The sequence below is a fragment of the Rhodnius prolixus genome, unplaced genomic scaffold (genome assembly GCF_049639745.1).
Source record: "Rhodnius prolixus isolate KJV_2025 unplaced genomic scaffold, Rpr scaffold_13, whole genome shotgun sequence".
NCBI classification, from domain to species: Eukaryota; Metazoa; Arthropoda; class Insecta; order Hemiptera; family Reduviidae; genus Rhodnius; species Rhodnius prolixus.
The window spans coordinates 4,886,329-4,910,565 of NW_027411583.1; the positions used below are offsets into that span (position 1 = coordinate 4,886,329).

The 24,237-nt window shown below is 34.6% G+C and overlaps 2 protein-coding genes across 5 annotated transcripts in view; one reads left to right on the forward strand and one right to left on the reverse strand.

Moving 5' to 3' along the window:
- The window catches only part of NaPi-III (Na[+]-dependent inorganic phosphate cotransporter type III), an 87,980-nt gene that overhangs the window by 41,896 nt on the left and 21,847 nt on the right, over positions 1-24,237 (reverse strand). The gene's annotated exons all lie outside the window — the stretch shown is intronic.
- On the forward strand, positions 5,455-22,307 carry LOC141447979 (E3 ubiquitin-protein ligase MARCHF3-like). Of its 2 annotated transcripts, none has more exons than XM_074115975.1 (3): positions 5,455-5,775; positions 9,793-9,925; positions 20,472-22,307. In XM_074115975.1, exons 1-3 carry the CDS (start codon positions 5,661-5,663, stop codon positions 20,878-20,880), a joined length of 657 nt encoding a protein of 218 aa, XP_073972076.1. In that variant the 5' UTR covers positions 5,455-5,660; the 3' UTR covers positions 20,881-22,307. The 2 variants fall into 2 exon arrangements, with proteins under 2 accessions (XP_073972076.1, XP_073972075.1); XM_074115974.1 differs by lacking the exon at positions 20,472-22,307 and adding an exon at positions 19,018-19,732.

Consider the following 24,237-nt stretch of genomic DNA (forward strand, 5'->3'; position numbering starts at 1 on the left):
GAGCCTACTATACTATCACGGATCTCTGTGTTCACATACGTGTTCCTGGTGGTGTTGGCTATATCACCTGCTACTATTTGACTGGGTGAGAATCGCCATCTTTGAACACTATGGTTTTTGTCCGGGGAAAGTCTCACCCTCTCTTACTCCAGCAGATAACCTTTCTCACTATAACCTCTCTGTTACAGTCTCCTCATGTCAATAAACGACGTGACAATACTGCGATATTTCCATAATAATTCTACCCATTTCCAAGAAGAATAATGTAAATGTGACCCTATTTTATAACAACATAAGTTTAATTACAGACGGAGGCAAACAATGGTTTCGAAATGTTAGATTAATAACGATTTAACTGAATCTGAATACTAGAATAGGCACAGATCTTACTGTATAAACGGTTAAAGCTTTAGAATCAGTGATTGTTCTATATCTGTCTGTAGTCTACATGTATCTGGTCTACTGGTTCATGTAGTAGTTGTGATAATGATATTGATTCTGTAGAAGTTGTTACAGCTTCAAAGCAATCACCTGAATTAACCAGGAAACCTTGTAAACACTGTCTCCGCAACCTCATATAACCTTTGTTTGTTTCTAACAATGCAATTCTGCTCATTATCATAGCAAAATGTAATCTTGAAACTAGCAAAACAGGGAATAAGGAAACTACTACTTGATAATAACAGGAAAACATTAATAATTTCCACGTAAATATTGAATTTTTTGAACTTGAATATTTTCAACAGACTGTAATTAAAAGAAAATCCCGAACCATATGAAGTCAATTCAGTGACCGTGGCAAACCACAAACAATTTTTAGTTTGAACTCTTCTAAAGAGTCACATCTCAATAATGTTCACATGAAAGTAACAATTTTAAATTTAGGATAGGGTAAAGTCGGGTGAGATGGCCAACAGCCGAAATTTAACCGAAACGTCATCCGACGGCGCTGCGTGACCTCTCAAGTGATGAACCTTTATGTCTGACTACAGTGAGTTCATTTTAGGTCTGCGTCAAAGCGTTATTACTTAACTCAGAGAATAAAAACATTATCGTCTCAACAAAAATTTTTATGATAGTTGCGTATTGCGTGCTGCAGCGAATGTATGTGCCGAAATTTTAGAGTTGTTTTTTACATATTAGGAAAGTACAGTATACATTAATGAATCCTAACTTCTAAAACTGTCAAAAAGTCCGCGTTGAGTTATGTTTATCATGTTGGCCATCTCTCTCTCTCTAGCATTCGGGACAGATGGCCATTCCAACAGTAGGGATAGATGGCCAATTATTTTTACTTTTTGCTGTTATAGTTTGGCTCAGTTTCCAATTCACTGCAGAAAAATGCCAACTGAGCATAAAAGGCAGAACACTAACCGCGGAAATTATACTGTAGAAAATTTGAGATCGTATTAACCCCACACCCAAAACTGTCGTCTCTGCAAGAAAACGAGCCAAGTCTGTTGTCACTTTATTAACTTCTCTCGAGCACATTGCTGTTGTTAAAAACAGAGTTGCAAAGAAAACCAAACCAACAAGAAATACCATCCCCAATAAGACAATTCTGAAAGAAAGGATTGTCCGAAAAAGAAAACGCTCACCTTTCCCAAGTTCCGATGAAGAGGACAAAACAGGAATCGAATTTGAAGAGGAAAGTGATGCGATTTCAGAAATCGATGAAACTGAATGTACAAGATATGGGGAAAGCTACAACAAGACCAGAAGAAAAAGATTGGTTGGAATGCATAATATGCTGGAAGTGTTCCACGAAAATTGCTCTTCTTTTGCATACGCTTGCCCAAAATTGTAGTAAAAGTGCATTTAAAAAGAAGAATAATAAGTAAATATTAAGTAACCATTCATTTCTTTCTGCTATTTTTACGTTTTACTAATGCAATTTCATTTACAATATGTGGCCATCTCTCCCAAGTTACACTGGCCAACTCACCCAACCCAGTGGGGATAGATGGCCAACTGCTATTTTTTTTTTTTTTTGTAAGAATAAAAAAATGTTTCCCTTAGCATTTTCTCTGAAATTTTCTCCTTCTCTTATGTTTGTGAGCGTATGAGGTTTCCAAAAATAATAATAAAGTAAGCCTAGCCCCTTGCAGGCACCCTCCAAATAAAATGGTGGCCATCTCACCCAACTTTATCCTAACAGATAACTTACTAAGCGCAAGCTAAGCTGGAATACTCAGCAAAAATGATTAAGCATTGAATGTTCAGTGCAATTAAAAACTTGGTATTAGTTGCATAATTTAAATTCTTTATGAACTAACTGGTAATATAGAAATTTCGAGGACACTATATAATATAGATCTACTGTAATTATGCTTTCAGAAGAACAAATATTTATGTATAATATTCTTTTAAAAAAAGGGTGATTCAAACGTTTAAAAGTGCAGCATTATTAGCCTTGAACCCATTTCACTCGGATGTCACGAACAGAATCTGTCAATCTCCTAAAAAAAACAACGGGAATAACATTCTATGATTTTGTTTTTCTTTAGCAATTCAAAAAATTGCAATTATTAATTGTCTCTGCAGACTTCAGTGTCATTGCATTGACATGGTAGAAATATGAACGTCAGATACGACAGGTAGAGCGCCAAAATCTTTGAAAAAATGGCTAGCCCACTTTCTACTTGCTGCTCTGGGAGAAGCTCTGTTCAGATGTTGGAAGATAATTAAGATTAAGTTAGGCATCTCGGATAGATTGATGACAAAGTTAAAGTTGCAAGTCTTTTCCTTAATTTATACAATTGCAAAGTCAGTTACAAGAAGAAATTTGGGATTAACTTGGAGATCGCAGTAGTAGAGGCCAGAACCTCTTAAGCCGAGTTGTTACTGAAGTGGAGGATGATGTCTCTAACAGTAATTATCTTTCTTAAAAAATCTTAATAATTATTTCATTTAAGGGGGAAAAAAAAAAACTCAATAATCTAGTAAGCAGAGATACACAAAGAGTGAACATCCCTTTTTTTTAAGCATAAAAATTGTAAAAAAAGATATTTACTAGCAAGATCTGCAACGCACCGGAGGAAATCCATATCTTCTGTAATTAAGAAGGATGATTTAAATTTTACAGAAACTCTAAAACACCCGAAGAACTTGATACAAGAAGACGGTTGATGGAATCCGGCTGAAGACTGTTCTCCCAGCCAATGGGAGTATCGTTTATATGTCAATACGTCAGTGTTTTCCGCAGTGATAAAGATAATTGGTCAAAACGTAAATAATCCAAAAACAAATAAAATTACTTAGTAGAAGTGGTTACAAATTTTGATGTATGTATATATATATATATTTTCAAGAATCAATTACTATTTGTTATTAAATTATTATCAACTTAGTTTTTTGGACAAAATACGTAGACCGGTAGAGCTTATTGTCGTATAGAATTTTCCAGAACTTTTCTAGGTATAAAAGAAAGTTATTAAAGACTTTTCTTTTAACTTAATAATACATTATTTTCATCAAGCTTTGACGAAATATTTTGGTCGTAATATTCGAGGGGGGGCTTCTGCGGAGATTATCAAAATTTGGAATTTGGAAAATAGGTGGTCCGGGTAGTTGGATTTTTCTTTAAAGTTCCCTCTTTTTGGTTTAATTTTGGGCGATTTTCTCGGAAACTAAACGAATGCTTTAAACCAGAAGTTGAGAAAATGCTTTAAGCTAATAGATATGATGCTTGCTTGAATAGTAATCGAGCTTTGCTTGAAACGTTTTCCGTGAAAAATTGATTATAGAATAGTTTCCATGCAAAGAACCATTTGTGGAAATGCAAAGATTTTGACAAGTTAAAACTTACTGCAGTAAGAGGATGATCTACAAGTTTTTCATGTAGGATTTTTTCGTCGTACCGATCAAACAGGCGGTGGTTATAATTAAAACCAGACAATGCAGGAGGAAAAGAGTTCTAATGGAAAAAATTTAAAAAAAATTGGTCAAATTTTAATCGAGAACTCCTATTTTTCCTACGATACAATGTAAAAGGAAAATCCGTTGAGAAAATAGAATGGTGTAGCCTGAAGTATCGATTAGCAGCCTGCAGTAAGCACTGAATAAATACCTCGTAGACGGAAGAACGTCATAAATAATTTATACGTATATAAAGACGATAAAGCAAAATCAAACCATTCTCCGCCAATTCTTCAAAAATATATCTTTTGGTACAAAACCGTATTACGCGCACAATTTAAAATTGTATGACGTAATATTTATAATATTACGTCATACAATGAAGAAAGATTCTCTGAAAAGGTTATTTCCACATTTTTGAAAAGTTAATCAACTAAGTTAGTTTGGACAAAATACAAAGCAGTTAACTTTGTCAATTACTTTAATGATCTTGGTATCAACAGATCAAGGACCTAATCACTCTCTCTCTCTCCCCCTTCAAATTTCTTCTTAAGAAGTTTGAAGAGTAATAACTCTTTGGTTGATGACCCCCTATTTTTCGTTCATTGCATTTTGAACCCTTTAACTTGGATGAAAAAATTGTTTTCCTAGATTCTCGCCGAACGCTTTGGCACTGGATATGTGTACAATCTTTGGTGTCACTGTTGTGTTATGAATGTACGAATCGCGTAGGTTATACTTGGTTGAGGTTACATTCAAATTATTGCTATAAAGGTAGATTGCCACGGTCATCTTAATCTGAATTTGGAATGGGTGGTAAATTGTTGAATTAAGATTTACATCAATATACGAGTATATTCTGGTACTCCTAAATTCTAGAGATGAATGAATCTGGAAATAAAAAAAAAAAACTCTGGGTTTTTCACAATAACTGTCCAAAAATAATAATAATAATAATAATAATAACTGATGAGCAGATAAAGTTTTAAGGTAGCTGATTGCTCTAAAAGATTGACGGCCAGAGACTCCTCAGAACAAAAACAGAACTGAACGGACTCTATAGAGGGATGTAAAGTGTACCAGTAGTGACATCGTTGAGATGTCTGGATTACGTTAAAAGATTTTGGACGCTATAGCTATACGTAAAGTCACGTGGTGCTTGAGAGAAAGACGAATTAATTTACGACTGAAGTGGACTAGATATCAGAAGTAAAAAAAACGAAAGTCTGAAGTAATTCAAAGCATTTTTTTTAATTATTTTTAAGGCGCGTCAAGCTGAGGTTAATTGGCGTCCGGAGTGTATTCTAGTGTTTTGCCAGGCTCCGGACAGCGTTCCCTCGTTCCAGATAACACTGTCCTCATCGCTCAGTTGGAAAAAGCTATTTGGGAGCAGTTAAAAAGTCATTTTGCAGAATGTCAAGGTGAGATTTAACCACTTTCATTAATTTTCATCCTACAGGAAACCACTTCAACATCTAGTACAGAAATTATTACACAACATTCCAAACACAATACAATGAAATCATCAATATTTTGGAATTCAACGTCCAGAAGATCAAACCATCATGTGATTTTTGAACATATGCTAAGAAAAGATTTAATTATTTAAAAAAAAATTAATGATACAAATTTAGGAAATACTTAATTCAATTTAATTTAGATAATACATTTTAGTATTAATAATTGAGAATAAAAAAAAATTGAAAGACAAAACGGAAGGCACACGAGAAGATATAGAAGACGAACGTAGTGAAATTAAAATACCAAAAGATGGCAGTACGACCGAAGAAGAAACAACAGAAATGTGTACAGTACAGACAAATCGTGACGGAGCATCAAATATTTCACTGTGTACCTGCAGGATATGTCAAACGGCCAAGAGTAAGGAAGCACTAATCTCTCCTTGCTACTGTAAAGGTAAAGTCGATTTTTTTTAAAAGGATTATTTGAATGATTGATGGGTCAAAAAATGTGGCTCATTTTAATCGTTGTAAATTTAAAGTTAAGTGGTACGGCCATCAGAGTACACGAAAATGGCCCCCTTAAGAAGGAAAATCTATTAATACATAAAACTTGACAAAAAAATAGCCCAGTAATGAAGGACTACCGAGGTTTACAAATCAATCTTAACAAATCCAGCCGGTTGTCCCCACAGATGATGGACAGTGTTGCCTGTAACAAGAGAACACTGTCCCGGTAGCCGGCTGTATTACTAAAACAAGGCTCCAGATGCCAATGAACTCAGATGATGACGCGTTAAGGAAACACACCAAAATGAAAGGTTATACATTATTACCACGTTAATTGAGGTAAAAATCCATCCCCTCCACTCTTATGACCCTAAAGGTCACCACAGTGCTTATCTATTACACTTAAAAGGTAAATTAACGTTTAGCGAGAAACCGAGGTCTTTTTTATACCTAGTACGTACATATTATATACTGACGTACACGGAGGAAGGTGATAAAACGTAGGTCGGGAAAAACTGTCTCCATTAGCTGCCGGCATGAAAGAAAAACTAGTGCAAAGAACAGAAAATGAAATAAGTTTACGATTTCCAACCAGGAAAGAGCTCCACCAAGAAATATTTTATAATTTTACTTTATTTTACATCTATAACAATACGAATTTGTGAAATATAGATGGTGAGTGGTACTGTACTTACATTTTGCTACATCTCAAAAGTTACCGAGAAATATGAAATAACGATAGCTTAATTAAAATTAAAGAGTTCATTAACAATTTTTACTTGCCTCAATTATTATTTTATTTCTTTGCAATAGAGCTTCATTTGCACACTGAGCTTATCTTTTTCTTACACTACGAGTTGTGGCTATTAAATAACGAGACTGATGCTGCTACAGAAGAACTATGTATGCGCCAAATCCTAACGACCGACAGCTGTGCAGCGTAAAGCCTTCTCTTTTGATTGCAGCGTCTCACGTTTTTGTAGAGAAATCTGTCTCTGACCGGAACCGTCGTTTGTGTCAGAGCTGTTAGTATCTTTTGTCGAAAACATGATACTACACATGTAGTAGAGCAACGAATTGTCGTGAAATTTCACATGAAACTTGGTAAAAACTGCTACTGAAACTTATCTTTTATTAAAAGAAGTTTAAGGCGATGAATGTTTATCACGTGCGCGAGTTTTTGAGTGGTTCAAAGCGTTTCCAAGATGGCCGAGAAGACGTCGGAGATGATGGCCGCCCGGGTCGCCCTTCCACGTCCAAAAAGGATGAAAATATCGATTATAATTAATCAACATTACTACCGGTGTGGGTGCTTGCTCAACTCTGTGAAAGAGTAAGGAAAAAAAAACCGACCCGATTTGTGGAAGAACAAGTCACGGGGTTCTCGATCAAGACAACGCGCCGGCTCACACTGCATTGTCTGTCAAGAACAGTTTCTAGCCAAGTACAACATCCCAGTTTTAGGCCATCCGCCTTATTCGCCTGACCTGTGACGTTTATCTGTTCCCCAAAGTCAAATCTGCATTAAAAGGAACACGATTTCAGTCCGTTGATGGTTTTGAAAGAAAAAGCGGCACGCGTCATGCAGAAAAAGGCTTCCAGCACTGTTTCGAACAATGGTAAATTCGCATGGAGCGTTGTAGGGATAGAAGAGGGGTGTATATTGAAGGTGATAATAACTAAATATGTATAAATTTAAAATAAAATGTTTTACAGCAATAGTCTCGTTATTTAATAGCCACACCTCGTACATTCAACATCGCGGCAACCTTATTGGTAACAACTCCAATAAATAATTGGGCTATTTAGTACATTACTTAGAGCAAGTTGAATACGTGACTCAACCAGATATTTTAAGCTCTCCATTCAAGAGATAGATATAGCGTTTGCACCTTTAAAAATATCTCGTTAAGTTTAACATGTTTTTATCATACAACGACAATCAGACCCAACAATAACAACTTCTTGAAAAGATTCTAAAACTAATGAAGGAAAACAATCAAGATAAAAAAATAATAATAATTCATAGATATTCTGCAATAAAAGATAAAATGACTCAACTTGTGTTTGAAGAAAACTTATTTGTTGAGAATTCGTCTATATTTTCTCTTCTATTACTATTACTATTACTATTACTATTAGAGAGTATTCTAGAAAAAGAAATACTGAAATACCTCAATTTTCGAGAGGTTATCGAGGGAAAAAAAAGTACCGTGGTTAATCGAATCGCAGGAAAAATCGTGATAAATGGAGATGTCAATTTCTGATGACGATTTTAGAGTCTGCCATTTTAGAAATTTCTTACAGTGCCACATAAATTTTTTGTTTTTAAATTTCTTAGTCAATTTTCTTATTTATATTTCTCTTATTAATTGTGCCTTTTTCAACAACCAGTTGTTATCTATTTCTACGAATGAAGCGCAGGAAATAGGATATGAATGTTCTTTGTTTCTTAATCTTAACCCATTAACTGCCACGATCCCCAATTGGGGATATTTTTTTATATATTTTTTTAAAAATTTGTAGAACTGTTTTAGGCGGCAAATAACAAATTAATTTAGAGCAGTAAGCAGTGAACTGTATTGATGGTAAACATTTACATTTTCTTGCCTAGTTTTTGGTCAATAAGAAAACAAAGTGAAAATTTCCAGATTAGTCGTTCATAGCAGCCATGTTAATTTTCAAGTTTGTTTTTTATCAATTATTTTTGTAATAATTAAACTAAGCGTTTTAGCACAGTTAATTCAAAGGTTCTAGTTGTAGGAAACAATATTATCTTCCATAAATATTTTGGAGAATTAGAGAAAATGGAGTTTGAACAGTGATCCCCAAATGGGGATCGTGGCATATAGGGTGAACAAATTTCCGAGTTATAGAATACTTTTAGTATTTATTTATAGAAATGGGAACCAAATAATTTTATACATTCAGTGAACTAGAAGAAGGAGTAAAGGGCCTTCACTTTTTAGAGCAGTTTGACTTTGAGTCTGATACTGATTCAACAATAGATATTGTTGAACAGCCTCCGGACTTACTAAATATTGTTTCTGATGTTGAAGAAATTGACGAAAATGAATTAGTTCATTGCCAGCCAAAGGATGTCCCGGAGATATTAGAGCTTCATTCCAGTAATTTTTCTGTAGAGTTCTCTTTTATGAAACCAGACACTGTCAGTTATATCCCACCAAATCAGATCAAGGATGTACAGATAGTGCGATATTACGGTCATCACTTTTTGAATCAGTTTATAAGAGGGAAACCAATACGATTTGGCTTCAAGCAAGGGGTCATATGCAACCGGTTACGGTTTTCGTGCTGAATAATACGAAGGCAAACAAAACGGTGCGTTTCAAGTTGAAAATTATGGTGCTTCCGTCATATTGAAAAATATTTCAATCCATTGATAATCCTTCAAATCTATTTTCTATTATTTTTTTTTTTAAATTTTCTATTACTGACAAATAAGAAAACCCGTTAAATCCACAGAGCTAATAAATACATGTTTCAATGAGACGTAACAACTAGTACTCAGTTTTGAACATACAATCTGCCACGATCCCCAAATGGGACTTTTTTAAAAAACCTTTTATTTTTTTCATATAATGCATTATTTCATAAATTTCACTTATGAATGACAATTTTGACTCAAACTGAACATGATAGAGTAAAAAAAAAAATACATTTGAAAAATTTGGCAGTTAATGGGTTAATGTGATATTTTAATCTCATTGTTAATATGGATGCTACTTCATTTTCAAATCCTATAAACACAATATGCACAATGTGTGATTGCGAGTAAAGTTTTTGAAATTTATTGGTCACGATAAGTTGGAACACAATAATGGGAATTTCATTTTCAAATTTGGATTACGCCAAAAAACGAGAATCACGTTTTTGACATCATTATTTGTCAAAAATTTTAGCGATTATATTTTAAAATATTCTTTTCATATTTTCTTTACAGGAACGCTTGGTAAAGTTCATTTAAGCTGTTTAGAACGATGGCTAAACATGTGCGAAAGACAACATTGTGAAATATGTAGATACCAATTTGAAGCTAAACGTAAAAGACGTTATACAATTTGCCAAGCTATAAGGTAGGTCAGAATTTTACCAATATAATTTAGTTAATTAGTTACTATGACGTCATATTCTATGTGACTAGTCTCGTTTAAATTTATTAATTATGTCATAGTCGTTGATTATAGTTAACGTGAATCTAGTTCTAGTTTTTGTACACTAGAAAGGATTAATAAATTTTAATTTCAAATTTCTTTTTTATTGTATTTAATTAAAATTAACCTACGCAAACAGAAGCCTGGAACCCCATTTGATGATTAAAAATTTTATTTGCTGCAAAATTGGATACGTCAAATTAGCTTCAGTGGAAGGAGAGGATAAGCACATTCTTGTCTTTCTCGAGTGGAGACATACCTACAGAATGTGGAGATTAATATTTTTTCGCAGGTATTAACTGATAAGCTAAGTTAAAAGTTACGTGCACTAAATAAATAAGCGACATACGTCATCGTTAAGAAATAAAATTTTAACACGAAATCTTATCTCAAAAATAATTGAGCGTGTCTTTTTGTTTTCCAATCGTTGTACATACTTCTTGCTAACCAGAGAAAGTAAGAGATGCAAATAATTTAAGATAAAATAAGAAAATAGCGGAAATTGAACTAAATTCAATTGAATAAGTTGACAATGAATATCGAATTGGAATGAATTATTGAGGTGATAAGAGTGAGTAGGTAAGAGATGGATTGATATGGCCACCCATCAATGTACGAGGTCTGTAAATTAAGTAATGAGACTGATTTTTTTTAATTCAAAAAGAATTACAATTCTATATTGTCACCTTCAAAATAACTTTCTTCTGAAGCCACACAGCGCTGTGGAGACGTTTCTTCCACTCCTCATAGCAGTGCTCGAACTCCGATACTGGAATAGCCTTCAGCTGGTCGGTTACAGCCGTTTGAATGTTTTCGTCTGTCCCAAAATGAGTTCCCTTGAGGTGATTTTTTTCAACTTCGGGAAGAGAAAAAAAAGTCACAAGGACTCGAAGTCAGGCGAATAAGGAGGCTGTGAGGAGCCACAGGAATGTTTTTTACTGGCCCAAAACTCTGGTTTATTGAAATTGCTGGGTGACAAGCGAGCATTATCGAAGTAGAAGATCAAATGCATGCTGATTTGTTTTTTCGATATCCACGGAATCGTCCACAAAGAGTTTCTACCTCAAGGTCAACACTTTTACCGAGAGGTTCTTGAAAAAAAACTTCGAAAAAGGGTCATTCGTGTGAGACCAAACATCCAAGAACAAGTGGGTGTTGCATCACGATTATGCTCGCTTGTCACACAGCAATTTCAATAAACCAGAGTTTTGGGCCAGTAAAAAACATTCCTGTGGCTCCTCAAGCCTCCTTATTCGCCTGACTTCGAGTCTTTGTAACTTTTTTTTCTCTTCCCGAAGTTGAAAAAAATCATTTCAAGGGAACTCATTTTGGGACAGACGAAAACATTCAAACGGCTGTAAGCGACCAGCTGAAGGCTATTCCAGTATCGGAGTTCCAGCACTGCTATGAGGAGTGGAAGAAACGTCTCCAGCGCTGTGTGGCTTCAGAAGGAAGTTATTTTGAAGGCGACAATATAGAATTCTAATTCTTTTTGAATAAATTTTTTTTTAAAAAATCAGTCTCATTACTTAATTTACAGACCTCGTATTATACAATCTGAAGAGACCGGAGAGAATATATTTCATTCAATCTTAGTGAATGGAGATAAAAACATTACAATGCATAAGATCAATGGTGGACAATTGTCAAATAAAAAAAAAGCAGAGTAGTTATGTGTATAACAACTTCCGGAATATTTATTTACGCTACAGTTACATAATAAATAATCAAGAAAATCTCATCTTAAACTCATACTTTTCGATTTCGAAAAATAATTAATAATTTTCTTACAGATAATTTTGTATTTATGTAAATCCCAGCCTAACAACACGAATAAATTACGAGGGTCGTTTGAAAAGTCCGTGCAAAGTCAGAGAGGTAGCATTACTGGCGCGTATCGAGGTTATGTTTAGTTAGTAGCATCTCTTGGAAGAACACACACCAAGTTTCAGCCAGATCGGTCTATTTCTTTGTGTTTGGCATTCGTTTGAATCGAGGAAGTCGAGTGATTTTCAAAAAATGGACCAAAAAGAATTTCGTGTGTTGATTAAACACTACTTTATGAAAGGCAAAACGCCTCAGGAGACTAAAGAGAAGCTTGATAAACATTATGGTGACTCTGCACCTTCGATTAGAACAGTTTATAAGTGGTTTCAAAATTTTCGGAGTGGCAATATGGGGCACAACTGACGCTGAACGTTCTGGACGCCCTGTTGAGGTTACTACTCCAGAAATCATTGATAAAATCCATGATATGGTGATGGATGACAGAAGAGTGAAGGTGCGTGAGATTGCTAGTGCTGTGGGCATCTCGAATGAACGGGTACATAATATTTTGCATCAACATTTGGACATGACAAAGCTATCCGCAAGATGGGTGCCGCGATTGCTCACGCTTGACCAAAAACGAAATCGTGTGAAGTGTTGCAAGGACGGTTTGCAGCTGTTCCAGAAGAATCCGCAGGACTTTAAGCGTCGTTTCGTCACTGTGGATGAAACATGGATACAACACTACACTCCAGAGACCAAGGGGGAATCTGCGCCAAAAAAGGCGAAGACCGTTCCTTCGGCCGGAAAGATTATGGCGACTGTCTTTTGGGATTCGCAAGGAATAATCCTCATCGACTATCTGGAAAAGGGTAAAACTATTACAGGTGTATATTATTCATTGTTATTGGACCGTTTGAAAACCGAGCTGCAAGAAAAACGCCCACGATTGGCCCCACAAAAAAGTCCTTTTCAATCACGACAACGCAACAGCTCACACCTCAGCAGTTGTGGTGCAAAATTAATGGAAATAGGGTTCCAACTCGTTTCACATCCCCCCTATTCTCCAGACTTGGCTCCCTCGGACTACTATTTGTTCCCCAATATGAAGAAATGGCTGGCGGGAAAAAGATTTTATTCAAACGAGGAGGTGATTGCAGAAACGAATGGCTATTTTTCAGACTTGGACAAATCCTATTATTCGGAAGGGATCACAAACTAGAGCAGCGTTGGACGAAGTGTATAAGCCTAAAAGGAGACTATGTTGAAAAATAAAAAAGGTTTACCCCAAAAAATTAAGTAGTTTTTATTTTTGCACGGACTTTTCAAACGACCCTCGTACATCTGACATTAATACACAATAAGAAAAGTTCCGTTTTTACCCCCGCCTTATACAAAATTCTTAAAACATATTCCAAAAAGTCTTGTCCAAATCGCCATTCAACCTCTTTAATCAATTTTAAATTCATATCAAATTTATTATTACTTCAAAATGAATTTTTTTTTGAACAGAAAATACCATTCAAAAAGGAAATTGTTGAAACTTATTACTCAGGAAGGAAGTGGGCCTTTGTTAACTACATGTTATACGTATATCGTATATATACATGGAACATCACGGATACAATTTAATACTTAACAATAAATCACTTAAGCGTATTCGAGTTCATCCATGCAGTATACATGCAATGTACCTACGTCATCAGCAGAGCTATTTAAAGCTCAAAATTATTGTTAGTGTTTTGCAATGGTATTCAAGTGTGCAGTCTGTGCAGGTGTACTGTTGCACCCACGTAACCAAGCTCATACATAATATATTGTAAGATGGATGAAGGGTGGGTGGGTAAGAGAGAGTGAGATGGAGAATAACAGAAGTACCAACCTTCAAATTATAACTAAGTGTTGCTATTGAATACTTAATTAAGGAAAATGTTGAAAATAAATTAATTCAATAGCGATTTTATCATCCAAAAAAAAAAAAATAATGACAAAACGATAACCACCATCGGATATCCGGGCTCGAGTCTCTATGTGCGCGTAGATTTATTTCTCCCTTCCTCTTCTGCGGAGTCTCACGTTCCTGGTCAAACAGTGAAAAAAATCGACTCGAATAAAGTTAGCACTTGCTTTTAGATCGATTTTGACAAGAAAAAATATCAATTTTGAACTGACTACGACTTTTTTAGTTTTTGGTGGCTGAACTGGACACGCTCTTACTTACAGAGAGAGAAACCAAGTTTGACTTTACACTATTTTACTCTTTGAGGTATAAATGGAACCTCAAACACCCAATCAAAAACCCAATCGAAAAACACGTTAGTAATACTTTACCTACCAAATAAAGATCGATAAGTTTTAATATCCCTGACTGGCTGCAGAATTTCCTTCATCATTAGAAATAGATTAATCTGATTGGTTGTAGAGATGTACGTATGACTGAATGAGGTAAGTTACACACAGCTCTACACTTGCTGCCTGATTTAAGGGAGGTTACTTGGTGCTAATCTCTGTTATCCCAAATGTATCGTACGTAATTATGTAAATATAATGGAATAAAATTATTAAAATTTTTAGTACTTGTACTAAGTATTTTGGACTTTTATTTACATCAAATGTAATTTGATGAATGGAAAACCGAAACCAGCCATTAGATACAAATAAACATCCATCGACGAATAAAATCAAAGTTATTATCCAACATGGCGGAACCTAACCACATTTTCAAAACTTTATTATTGCCTACAATATGAGTGGGTAATACCGAATCAATAGGCTACGAGGGTCGTTTGAAAAGTCCGTGCAAAAATAAAAACTACTTAATTTTTGGGGGTAAACCGTTTTTATTTTTCAACATAGTCTCCTTTTAGGCTTATACACTTCGTCCAACGCTGCTCTAGTTTGTTGATACCTTCCGAATAATAGGATTTGTCCAAGTCTGAAAAATAGCCATTCGTTTCTGCAATCACCTCCTCGTTTGAATAAAATCTTTTTCCCGCCAGCCATTTCTTCATATTGGAGAACAAATAGTAGTCCGAGGGAGCCAAGTCTGGAGAATAGGGGGGATGTGAAACGAGTTGGAACCCTATTTCCATTAATTTTGCGACCACAACTGCTGAGGTGTGAGCTGGTGCGTTGTCGTGATGGAAAAGGACTTTTTTGTGGGCCAATCGTGGGCGTTTTTCTTGCAGCTCGGTTTTCAAACGGTCCAATAACGATGAATAATATGCACCTGTAATAGTTTTACCCTTTTCCAGATAGTCGATGAGGATTATTCCTTGCGAATCCCAAAAGACAGTCGCCATAATCTTTCCGGCCGAAGGAACGGTCTTCGCTTTTTTTGGCGCCGATTCCCCCTTGGTAACCCATTGTTTAGATTGTTCTTTGGTCTCAGGAGTGTAGTGATGTATCCATGTTTCATCTACAGTGACGAAACGACGCTTAAAGTCCTGCGGATTCTTCTGGAACAGCTGCAAACCGTCCTTGCAACACTTCACACGATTTCGTTTTTGGTCAAGCGTGAGCAATCGCGGCACCACCCATCTTGCGGATAGCTTTGTCATGTCCAAATGTTGATGCAAAATATTATGTACCCGTTCATTCGAGATGCCCACAGCACTAGCAATCTCACGCACCTTCACTCTTCTGTCATCCATCACCATATCATGGATTTTATCAATGATTTCTGGAGTAGTAACCTCAACAGGGCGTTCAGAACGTTCAGCGTCACTTGTGCCCATATGGCCACTCCGAAAATTTTGAAACCACTTATAAACTGTTCTAATCGAAGGTGCAGAGTCACCATAATGTTTATCAAGCTTCTCTTTTAGTCTCCTGAGGCGTTTTGCCTTTCATAAAGTAGTGTTTAATTAACACACGAAATTCTTTTTCGTCCATTTTTGAAAATCACTCGACTTCCTCGATTCAAACGAATGCCAAACACAAAGAAATGGACCGATCTGGCTGAAACTTGGTGTGTGTTCTTCCAAGAGATGCTACTAACTAAACATAATCTCGATACGCGCCAGTGGTGCTATCTCTCTGACTTTGCACGGACTTTTCAAACGACCCTCGTATATAGTCGCAAGATTATACGGTGAGCGCTTTAAATTGCAGGACTTAAAAGAGCTTTCAAAAAGCTATCTAGCTTTTCATTCGCTTTCCCATTTACGACCATCCCTAGCGTCAAAAAATTCCTGGATAAATCGCCACCAAAGTTATAACATTTCTAACCTATATTTTCCTTTTTTTAAAAAATATTTTTTGTTACTTTACTGTTTTATTACAAAATGTTTTTCCTTTTAAACAGTGGCGTGATGCTGTTATGTTTACTAAATCAATTTAATTTTGAATAAGTTATCTTTAAGTATTTTAAATAACAATAATAAATACTTCAAGAATATTGTCGAAATTTGTTGTTCAATAAAACAATATATATAGTATTATCTTATTTGGGCACACCCCACAAAAATGGCATTCTTTTAAAGTTTACTAATTGTTCAAAAAGTGTTTATTGACCAATTTACATAATTTATTACCTAAAATGTTTAGTTAAAAAAACTATAGAATTAACCACAGATGGTAGAATCGCTCTTTGTAAGACACACTGCAAAAAGGTAGACCGTAATTTTTGTAGTCCATAGTAATGCCTTAAAAAAAAGTCAACTTTTTGGGGCAATTTTGGGATAAATCTAAAGTACTTCCGGATCCGCATTTTTTTTTTTTTTTCTAAAATCCAACCCACGAAGATGAGTTCTCCGAAAATCCTTCATTTTATCCCTTTACTCAGGAAGTTTAAGAAATAAAATCAAATTAAAAATGAAAATATACTTTACAATCGCAGTACTTACTTAATAAGTTGAAGTACAATTAAATAGAATTACCATTAATTGATCAATTACCAGTTTTTCAAATAACCTATTTTAGCAAATTATTATTACAGCGATGTATATAAACAATATTTACTATAATTTATAATTTACTTTAATATTTAAAGTACCCGAGATTTCAAAATATTTCAAATTGTAACTTCAATCAATTGCACGCAATGTTTACGGATCTTGCGAATTCATGGAAATGATACTAATTATAATGATGGTTAACTTGAAGGTTAATTTATGCGAATATATTTTTTTGCGGAGGAGTAGAGAAGAGCTGTATAAAACTCTTAAGATAACAGGTCTACCAATCTCTATAAGTTGTGCCAATCTAGAATTACTGGAGTGAATTGATAATACTATATACTAAAGCCGTATCCAGTCATTTTGGAAATGTGAAAAAACTGATGGGTATAACTCGATAAAAAACCGAGACGGTTCGGCCATATTTTGAAGCTAACAAAGTGTAGTAGCCCTTCCTCCTGATCTTTAAGAGAGGGAGACCCCCGAAGAACCAGGAAATGATTAGTTTAGAAATAGCCGCCACTATGAGATTACTCTATAGGTACACTATTTCCGGTTTTACACAGGGGAACTTGTCTTAAGCCGGAAGAAAAATATAAACAAGTTCTCAAAACAGCAAAAAATGATTTGACTATCAAAATAATTAAAAAAAAAAAAAAGGACACTTACCATAACTACTTTTGGAAATTGAAAAAGATTCTTGTTTAAAATACTCACCTGAAACGGAAAAAAAAGTGTCATTAGTTAAAGTATTTTGGGAAAAGTTTATTTATTTTTGATTTTTCAACACTAAAATCTGCAGTGAGCCTTATAAATGTTAAGAATTTAGTTAAATTTTACCGTAATTATGAGTATTCAACAATTTGATTATCAGGCTAACCCAATTATCAAACATTTGCCCACAAAAATGCTCTAAATTTGTTACCCAAGATATCAGCTCAATTTATCAAACTCAAGATATGAACTCAACAGTACTTTTGTGCCCAACCCTTTATAATTATCATTCTGCCCAATAAAAACTCCACCCCTAAGCTTGGCCAACACTAATTCTTCTTCTTGAACAGTAGCGGGAGATCCTATCCTAGATCCACATCTATTTATCACTTTCAATTATCCTCATTCTCAATTAACGAAACAGGACACTTACACTACCCGAAATTAAAAACAAAATAAAAGATATATCAAGACCAAAATTTAGAAATATGTAGATTATTAGACTATATTTCACCTGTTAGATTACAAGACATAACAATATACAGCTGCACTGCTAATCTCCACTATTGCACAATTCACCATAATTAAACCTTCTTTTACTTACAAATTATTTCTCGAAGGTTAAAGCTTTTCACAGAATATATATTTTACATAAATTTAAATAAATAGAATAATATTTTACAAGAATCGTTCTAAACGTTACCAGTAATAGTAATATTTGGGGCCAGATGGTTTGCTCTTTTTTTTTTTAAATAATCCGTCAAAACATCAAAAGATAACTTCGTTTTAGGGCAGCTGAAGTTGTTTTTTCAGCTTGATGGAAATTATTTATGAAATTTTAACCTCATTCATATTCATTATAAGACTATGTTTAGTTTATATTTAAGTTGAAAGTAAAATTAAGTAAAGATAAATACAAAAAAAGATATATTAAAAAAATAACTGACATCAATGTAAATTAATAGCAAAACGTTTTATCAATGGACTCCAATAAAACAAAACAAACAGACTAACCTTACTAACTGATAACAGTGTAATATTATAACAGCACCTATCTCATGATCTCTTTTAAAATACTACGCGTATCATCTGGGCACACTTCAAATGAATTTTACTTCATTTTTTTTTTTATATCTATATTTATTGCACACAAATTTAAAATTCAGTGAAAAAATATAACGTAACAGATAAAGACACATATTTACTGAGTTAATACTGAGTCACTTTGTGTAATATTTCACAATATGACTTTTATTTATTTATTTATTTATTTTTTTACTAATAAAAAAAACTATATTAAGATCGTGTAGATTTTTAAATTTTCAATTTTTACGGGAAATATCTGTTTTTGGCAAAATTACATCCGAAAAATGGTGTTTACAAAATGAGTGTTTTGTATGGCGTTAGTGTGAGCAGCCATAACTTACAATACGAAAAATTGCGGAAGGGTTCTTAATTTGATATTTCGAATGGGGTGCAACAATTTTTTGGACCGGAAATGTCAATTTAATGAGTTGATTTTAAAGGGGTTTCCCCCTCTCACCCCACCACCTATGTACGACGACCAAGAAAAAGAAATAACTTCCGTTTTGTTCATTTATCTAACCTTACTTATTATTCTCTTGTGTTTTATAGGATCTGGGTACGTCATCCAGCCCATCGTATGCTTATGAAATCAGATCTAATAGTGGCCTGCATTCTGACAACGGTTACCATGGGATTGTGTTCAGTATCCATATTTGGTTTGAAATATTTTGTTGAAGAAGGACAGAAAATTGGTGTACCATCCGTTTATACGAAAGGTGTATTAATAATGTTTTTAGCCATCATAATCATTGGCTATTTAACCTCATTATATCTAATGGCTAAAGATCATATAATACCATGGTACCGATGGTGGACCAGATGTATGATTATAAAGATTGTTGTGTCCACATCCAGGATATCGCAAGATGAACTGTTGAAACAAAATCCAGAAACCTCCAATCGGAAACTACAACAATCGCTGCCTCTGCACCAATCCGTGACTATTACCTCGCCAGTACGCGAAGCGTAAAACAGTTTCTGCTCATGATCAGTTGTTTTTTAATCAAAAAGAACGGAAAAAGGGAAACTCAATTTTGATTTATATTATTATTTATTTATTTATTTTTTGTATTCGGGAAAACTGCAAAAAAGTTTTCTGTTTATATATTATTGAAGTGAAAATGCACTGTATAGATAAGTGAGAAATTTTGTTTACCATATATTTTTGATACTTTATGTATTTTTCTATTATTATTTTTGTGTGTATCATTAAATGTATCTTATTTTATATATTTAATAAAATGTGAGTTAAGATTTTTCCTTATTTTGATTATAATCAATAATAGATTTTATGAAATATTCCGATGATTTTCTACAGATTAGATTAAATTTTATGCTTTATGGATCAGATACTTGATTATGCAGGCACTGAAGCCAAAATGGGCTTATTTGTGGCTTCCTTTTTAATAAATTAAATAAATAGATAGCCAATTCAAATACTTACGTCGGTCACTATCTAAGGCAACCCAATCGGATGTTGACAGTTGTTAGAAATTAATTTAGAGATATCCCAGAACCCATTTAAATATAACATAACCCATTTCCATCTACTTCATCCTTAGCTACAAAATTTCCTTTTGCGATTCATGTTCATTATTCAGAAAGCAGTGAGTTATTCGCCTACATAGACCTTCTTTTTCCATTCTTGACGATCCAGAACCATTTTCTACCACTTAAAATCACATTTCTTAGTCACAGATATGTCTCTATCTTCTTATTCTCCTTCTGGGTACTTCTCGCAGGCTAGGTATTTTATCTTAAGGTTTCATCTTCTAAACTGAGGGCGCTCGATTAGCAAGTGTATTTTCTGTATACCTGTATTCTCTAGTTCCTGTTTGCTTCTATATTCCCTTATTACGCCCCCTATTTCTTTTGTTACGTCTTTTTTCATACTTCCTTCCATGCTGTGGGTTCCTGGGTTAGACCCTTAGTTTATTCTGATAGATTCAAGTTTTTCATTCATTAAATTTTTATTCTATCTTTTTTATTTGTTTTTTTTGTAGGATCTGGGTAAGACATCCAGCACATCGTATCCTCTTGAAAACGGATCTAATAGCCATGTGCATCTTGACCACACTAACCATGGTACTGTGCTCAATATCCATCTATGGTTTGAAGCATTTTTCAAAAGAAAGACCAACGCTTGGTTTAGGAACTGTTTATGTAAAATCTGTATTAATATTAGTTTTAACTACAACACTTATCGGTTATTCATATGCATTGTATTTATTCGTTAAAGAGCACATAACACCGTGGTATCGTTGGTGGAATAGATGTAAAATAGTAAAAATTTACGTATCAACTAGAATATCTGAGGAAGGTATTGTGATAAATACACCAGAAAGCGCAAATAAGAAACTGCAACATTCACACCAAAGTATCAACATAAACATGCCGACAAGACAATCATGAAAACATTATTTTTTCCTTAAATAGAGTTTTAGTTTTTGTAAAAAATGAAAACTAAAAATATGTAAATGTAAAACGTTTTGTTTTATTTCTATTTGTAAAAAAAAAAGAAGTTCTGCTTCAAGTTTATTGTTTTATGCTCACTATAAACCTGTATTCAACTTTTAAACTGGGCACATCCGCCAGGAAGAAGCTCCGAAGAGAATGAATATTAACGGAAACATTATAGTCAAGATAGTGGAATAAGGCGTTTCCTGTTGTAAATTCGAAGTGGAAAAAAAAAATTTGGCACCATCGCGATTAAATAAAACAGTCAACCTCCACTCCTGAATGAAGGAAGTTTCCAGTTTGAATAAGAACTTGCTCCTTTGGACAATCAACTAAAAAGTAATAGAGTAACAGAGGTACGACGAGAACAAGCGATTTAAGACTTCGCGAAGTAGTCGAGAGACCACTACCGTCAATCAGCACCCACTGTAATGGATTAGATTATAAATCTGGCAGTATTTAATGATGCCTAGACAATGCCTGAGAAATTGCTTAGGCTTAGTGTGTGGTTTCACCTCTTCTAGGACCTCAAATCGGCTAATTAGACCTTTTTTTTTTTCTCTTCTCAGGTTTCAATCGATTAACCTTAGAGCCTTTGTTTTGTGACACTATAACAGAAAAGAATAGTGAACAGCCACTGTTCGATAGTTTTAGAATCGCTAGAACTTTGGCAACCTAAAAGAAATGAAGACGAAATTACGTCGCAATGGACGAGGAAATAATGGGCAGTATTTGCTTGAGTTCCGGCCAACGAGTTCGAGCAAACAGTCGTTGATAACAGTTATTGTGATGTAGTTGACCTTATTATAATTCTAGACAGATTTATAATATTATAATTCCAATAAAATTGCCGAAACGTCTAGGATTTAAAAATCAAAAAACAGAAATACATCTACCAAAAAAATGTTTTGGACCCACACTTCAACATCCCCAAGAAAAACCACTGATTAATTTTTTAATTAATAGTTTCGGAAGAATTTTTAAATTTTTCATTCATCTTCTAACTTCTTCAGCAATACTCTCTTTTCTTCCGTTGGTTTAAGAGATGAGTTAGCAAGAGTTTCGCTGGGTGAATGCTAAAACTATAGGACACGAACTACTTGTTTTTACTGACGTAAGCGTATTAGATGAGTTAGAACAGGAGGGGATATATTCAGTATAGCCGCAGGGATGGTGATCTTGCTAAACAGAATTCTGCTTACTAAATAAGAAAACAAGATAGATCACTGTAGTAAAATTCCCTAATCATACCATAGAAATCATCTAAAAACACATTGTAGAAATGCTGAAGTATTGAAGTGTCTAGTTTATAAGAGAGATAAGGTATTTATGATTTGAAGTTACCTTTAAAAAAATGAAATAAAATGAAATTTTTGATGCAACAAATAATTAATAATTAATTAAAAGGGGCAATTATAATTATAACAGTATTAGGAGAAACATAATTGTAATTTTAAAATTAACCAACAAAACTTAGCACCCAAAATAACATTAATTTGCTACAAACTAGAACAACTTACAAAAAAGATATGATAATGTTGCATGTTAAAGAAACCAATCTCTTACCAGTGCTATAAATCAAGTCTAGACGGTAACTCTTATTGTAAGAGAACTGAAAACTGTAAGAGAAGAGATATGTATACAGATTAACTTTTTACTCTAATATGGCGTGGTCACACAAGGGGGGTAAGTGTGAAGACTTAACCCGCAATACAGGTACGTTATGCGTTATTAATATAACCTCATAACCTGTAAGGCGTCGAGATAGCTTTTTAAAGGAGAAGAAAAAGGTTTTAATTAATTATTTTCAAGGATACAATTAGGGAGTCTGTAGAACTAATCTACTTAAATCTGAGAAATTTACTGTAATTAGTACAATGAGAATTACGTAACTAGTAATTTATTATTATATAACCAATATTTTAAGGAATTATTTTCAATACTAAGTTGAGACAATTACTCGAAAAAAGAAGCTTACAACTCATTTACCGGAAATATGACAGTGTTTTATCGTCTGGCAGCCGAAGCTGAAGGCGCCAAAATGGGGAAACTTGGTATCTTTCTTCCTGCAGACATTTCCGGACCAATGCAGGATGCCCCTTATTTTCCGACTGCACTATTAGTGGCTCAATTTTTCAACGAATCAACTTATTTTTCAATTTATGATTCGCAATCATAAGTGAGAAAGAATGAGGATTAATAATGTAGAGCAATATACTTGCTATTTAGTTTTATAATTACAAAAAAAAAAATGGGATTGTAGGTCAATTCCTCACATCCCAGAAAATTAAAAAGTTTAAAAATAGCCAACTTGGACGACGCTCCAAATTATCCATTGAACACAAACGATTACTATACAGCACTATCCTCAAACCTATGTGGACTTATGGACTAGAGCTGTGGGGTTCAGCCAAAGCAACAAACGTACGGACTGTACAGGACATTTCAGTCAAAACTCCTCCGACAGATAGCTGACGCTCCTTTCTACGTAACTAACCTCACCCTTCACACCGACCTCAACATTCCCTTCATAGGCCAACACGCTAAGACGAAATAGCGCAAGTTCCACCCTACTCTCTCGACTAGCTCTAATCCTCTTGTACAGTCTCTCGCCTCCTCTGACATCCCTAACAATACTACTCGACCACTAAATCGCCAGTGGCCCCGCGACTTCCTTACAGTCTGAAGAACTAAATCTCTCCTCTCTCCTGCTCAAATTCTCCTCTTCACATTCCCCTATCTCACATAGAGTGCTACTCTCCTCCTGCTCTTCCTGCACCAGTTCATCTCATTCATCTGCTATTTACTTATTGTATATATTTATACAGATTGTAAATTACAAAATAAATTAAAAAAAAAAAAAAAAAAATAGCCAATGGAAAAATCGGACCATTTCTCAATTATTATTTTTTTTAATTACTGCCCGTTGAAAATAATAAATGCGATTACAACCAACCCATAAACAACTGAAAGAACTGAATGAGAACCAACCAACGATGACCAATCATAAGGGCGGCTAACACACACACAGGATACCTATAAAGTGACTTCGAAGGATTTCCTGTTCTATCATACGATGAAGTGACCTCAAGGCCGACGTCACTTCTACTTTTTCTAGCTTGGCACTACAGTCCATGAAGGACCTTGGCCACCTCAATAATGCTGTGCCATTCATCTCTCTCTCTCTTAGGCCACTCTTCTCCATCTTCTCAAGCCCAAATCTCTCAGATCCTGCTCAACACCCGGAGCCTCCCTCTCCTCCTAGCCCCTCCTGGATGTCCAAGAAAGAGTTTCTTGGCTATTCTTTCCTCC

Excerpts from the sequence above, each read along its gene's own strand:
- LOC141447979 (XM_074115974.1), top strand. The coding sequence starts at position 5,661 with ATGTGTACAGTACAGACAAATCGTGACGGAGCATCAAATATTTCACTG. Across the intron at positions 5,776-9,792 it reads CTCTCCTTGCTACTGTAAAG|GAACGCTTGGTAAAGTTCAT; the intron begins GTAAAGTCGATT and ends TTTTCTTTACAG. Across the intron at positions 9,926-19,017 it reads ACAATTTGCCAAGCTATAAG|GATCTGGGTACGTCATCCAG; the intron begins GTAGGTCAGAAT and ends TGTGTTTTATAG.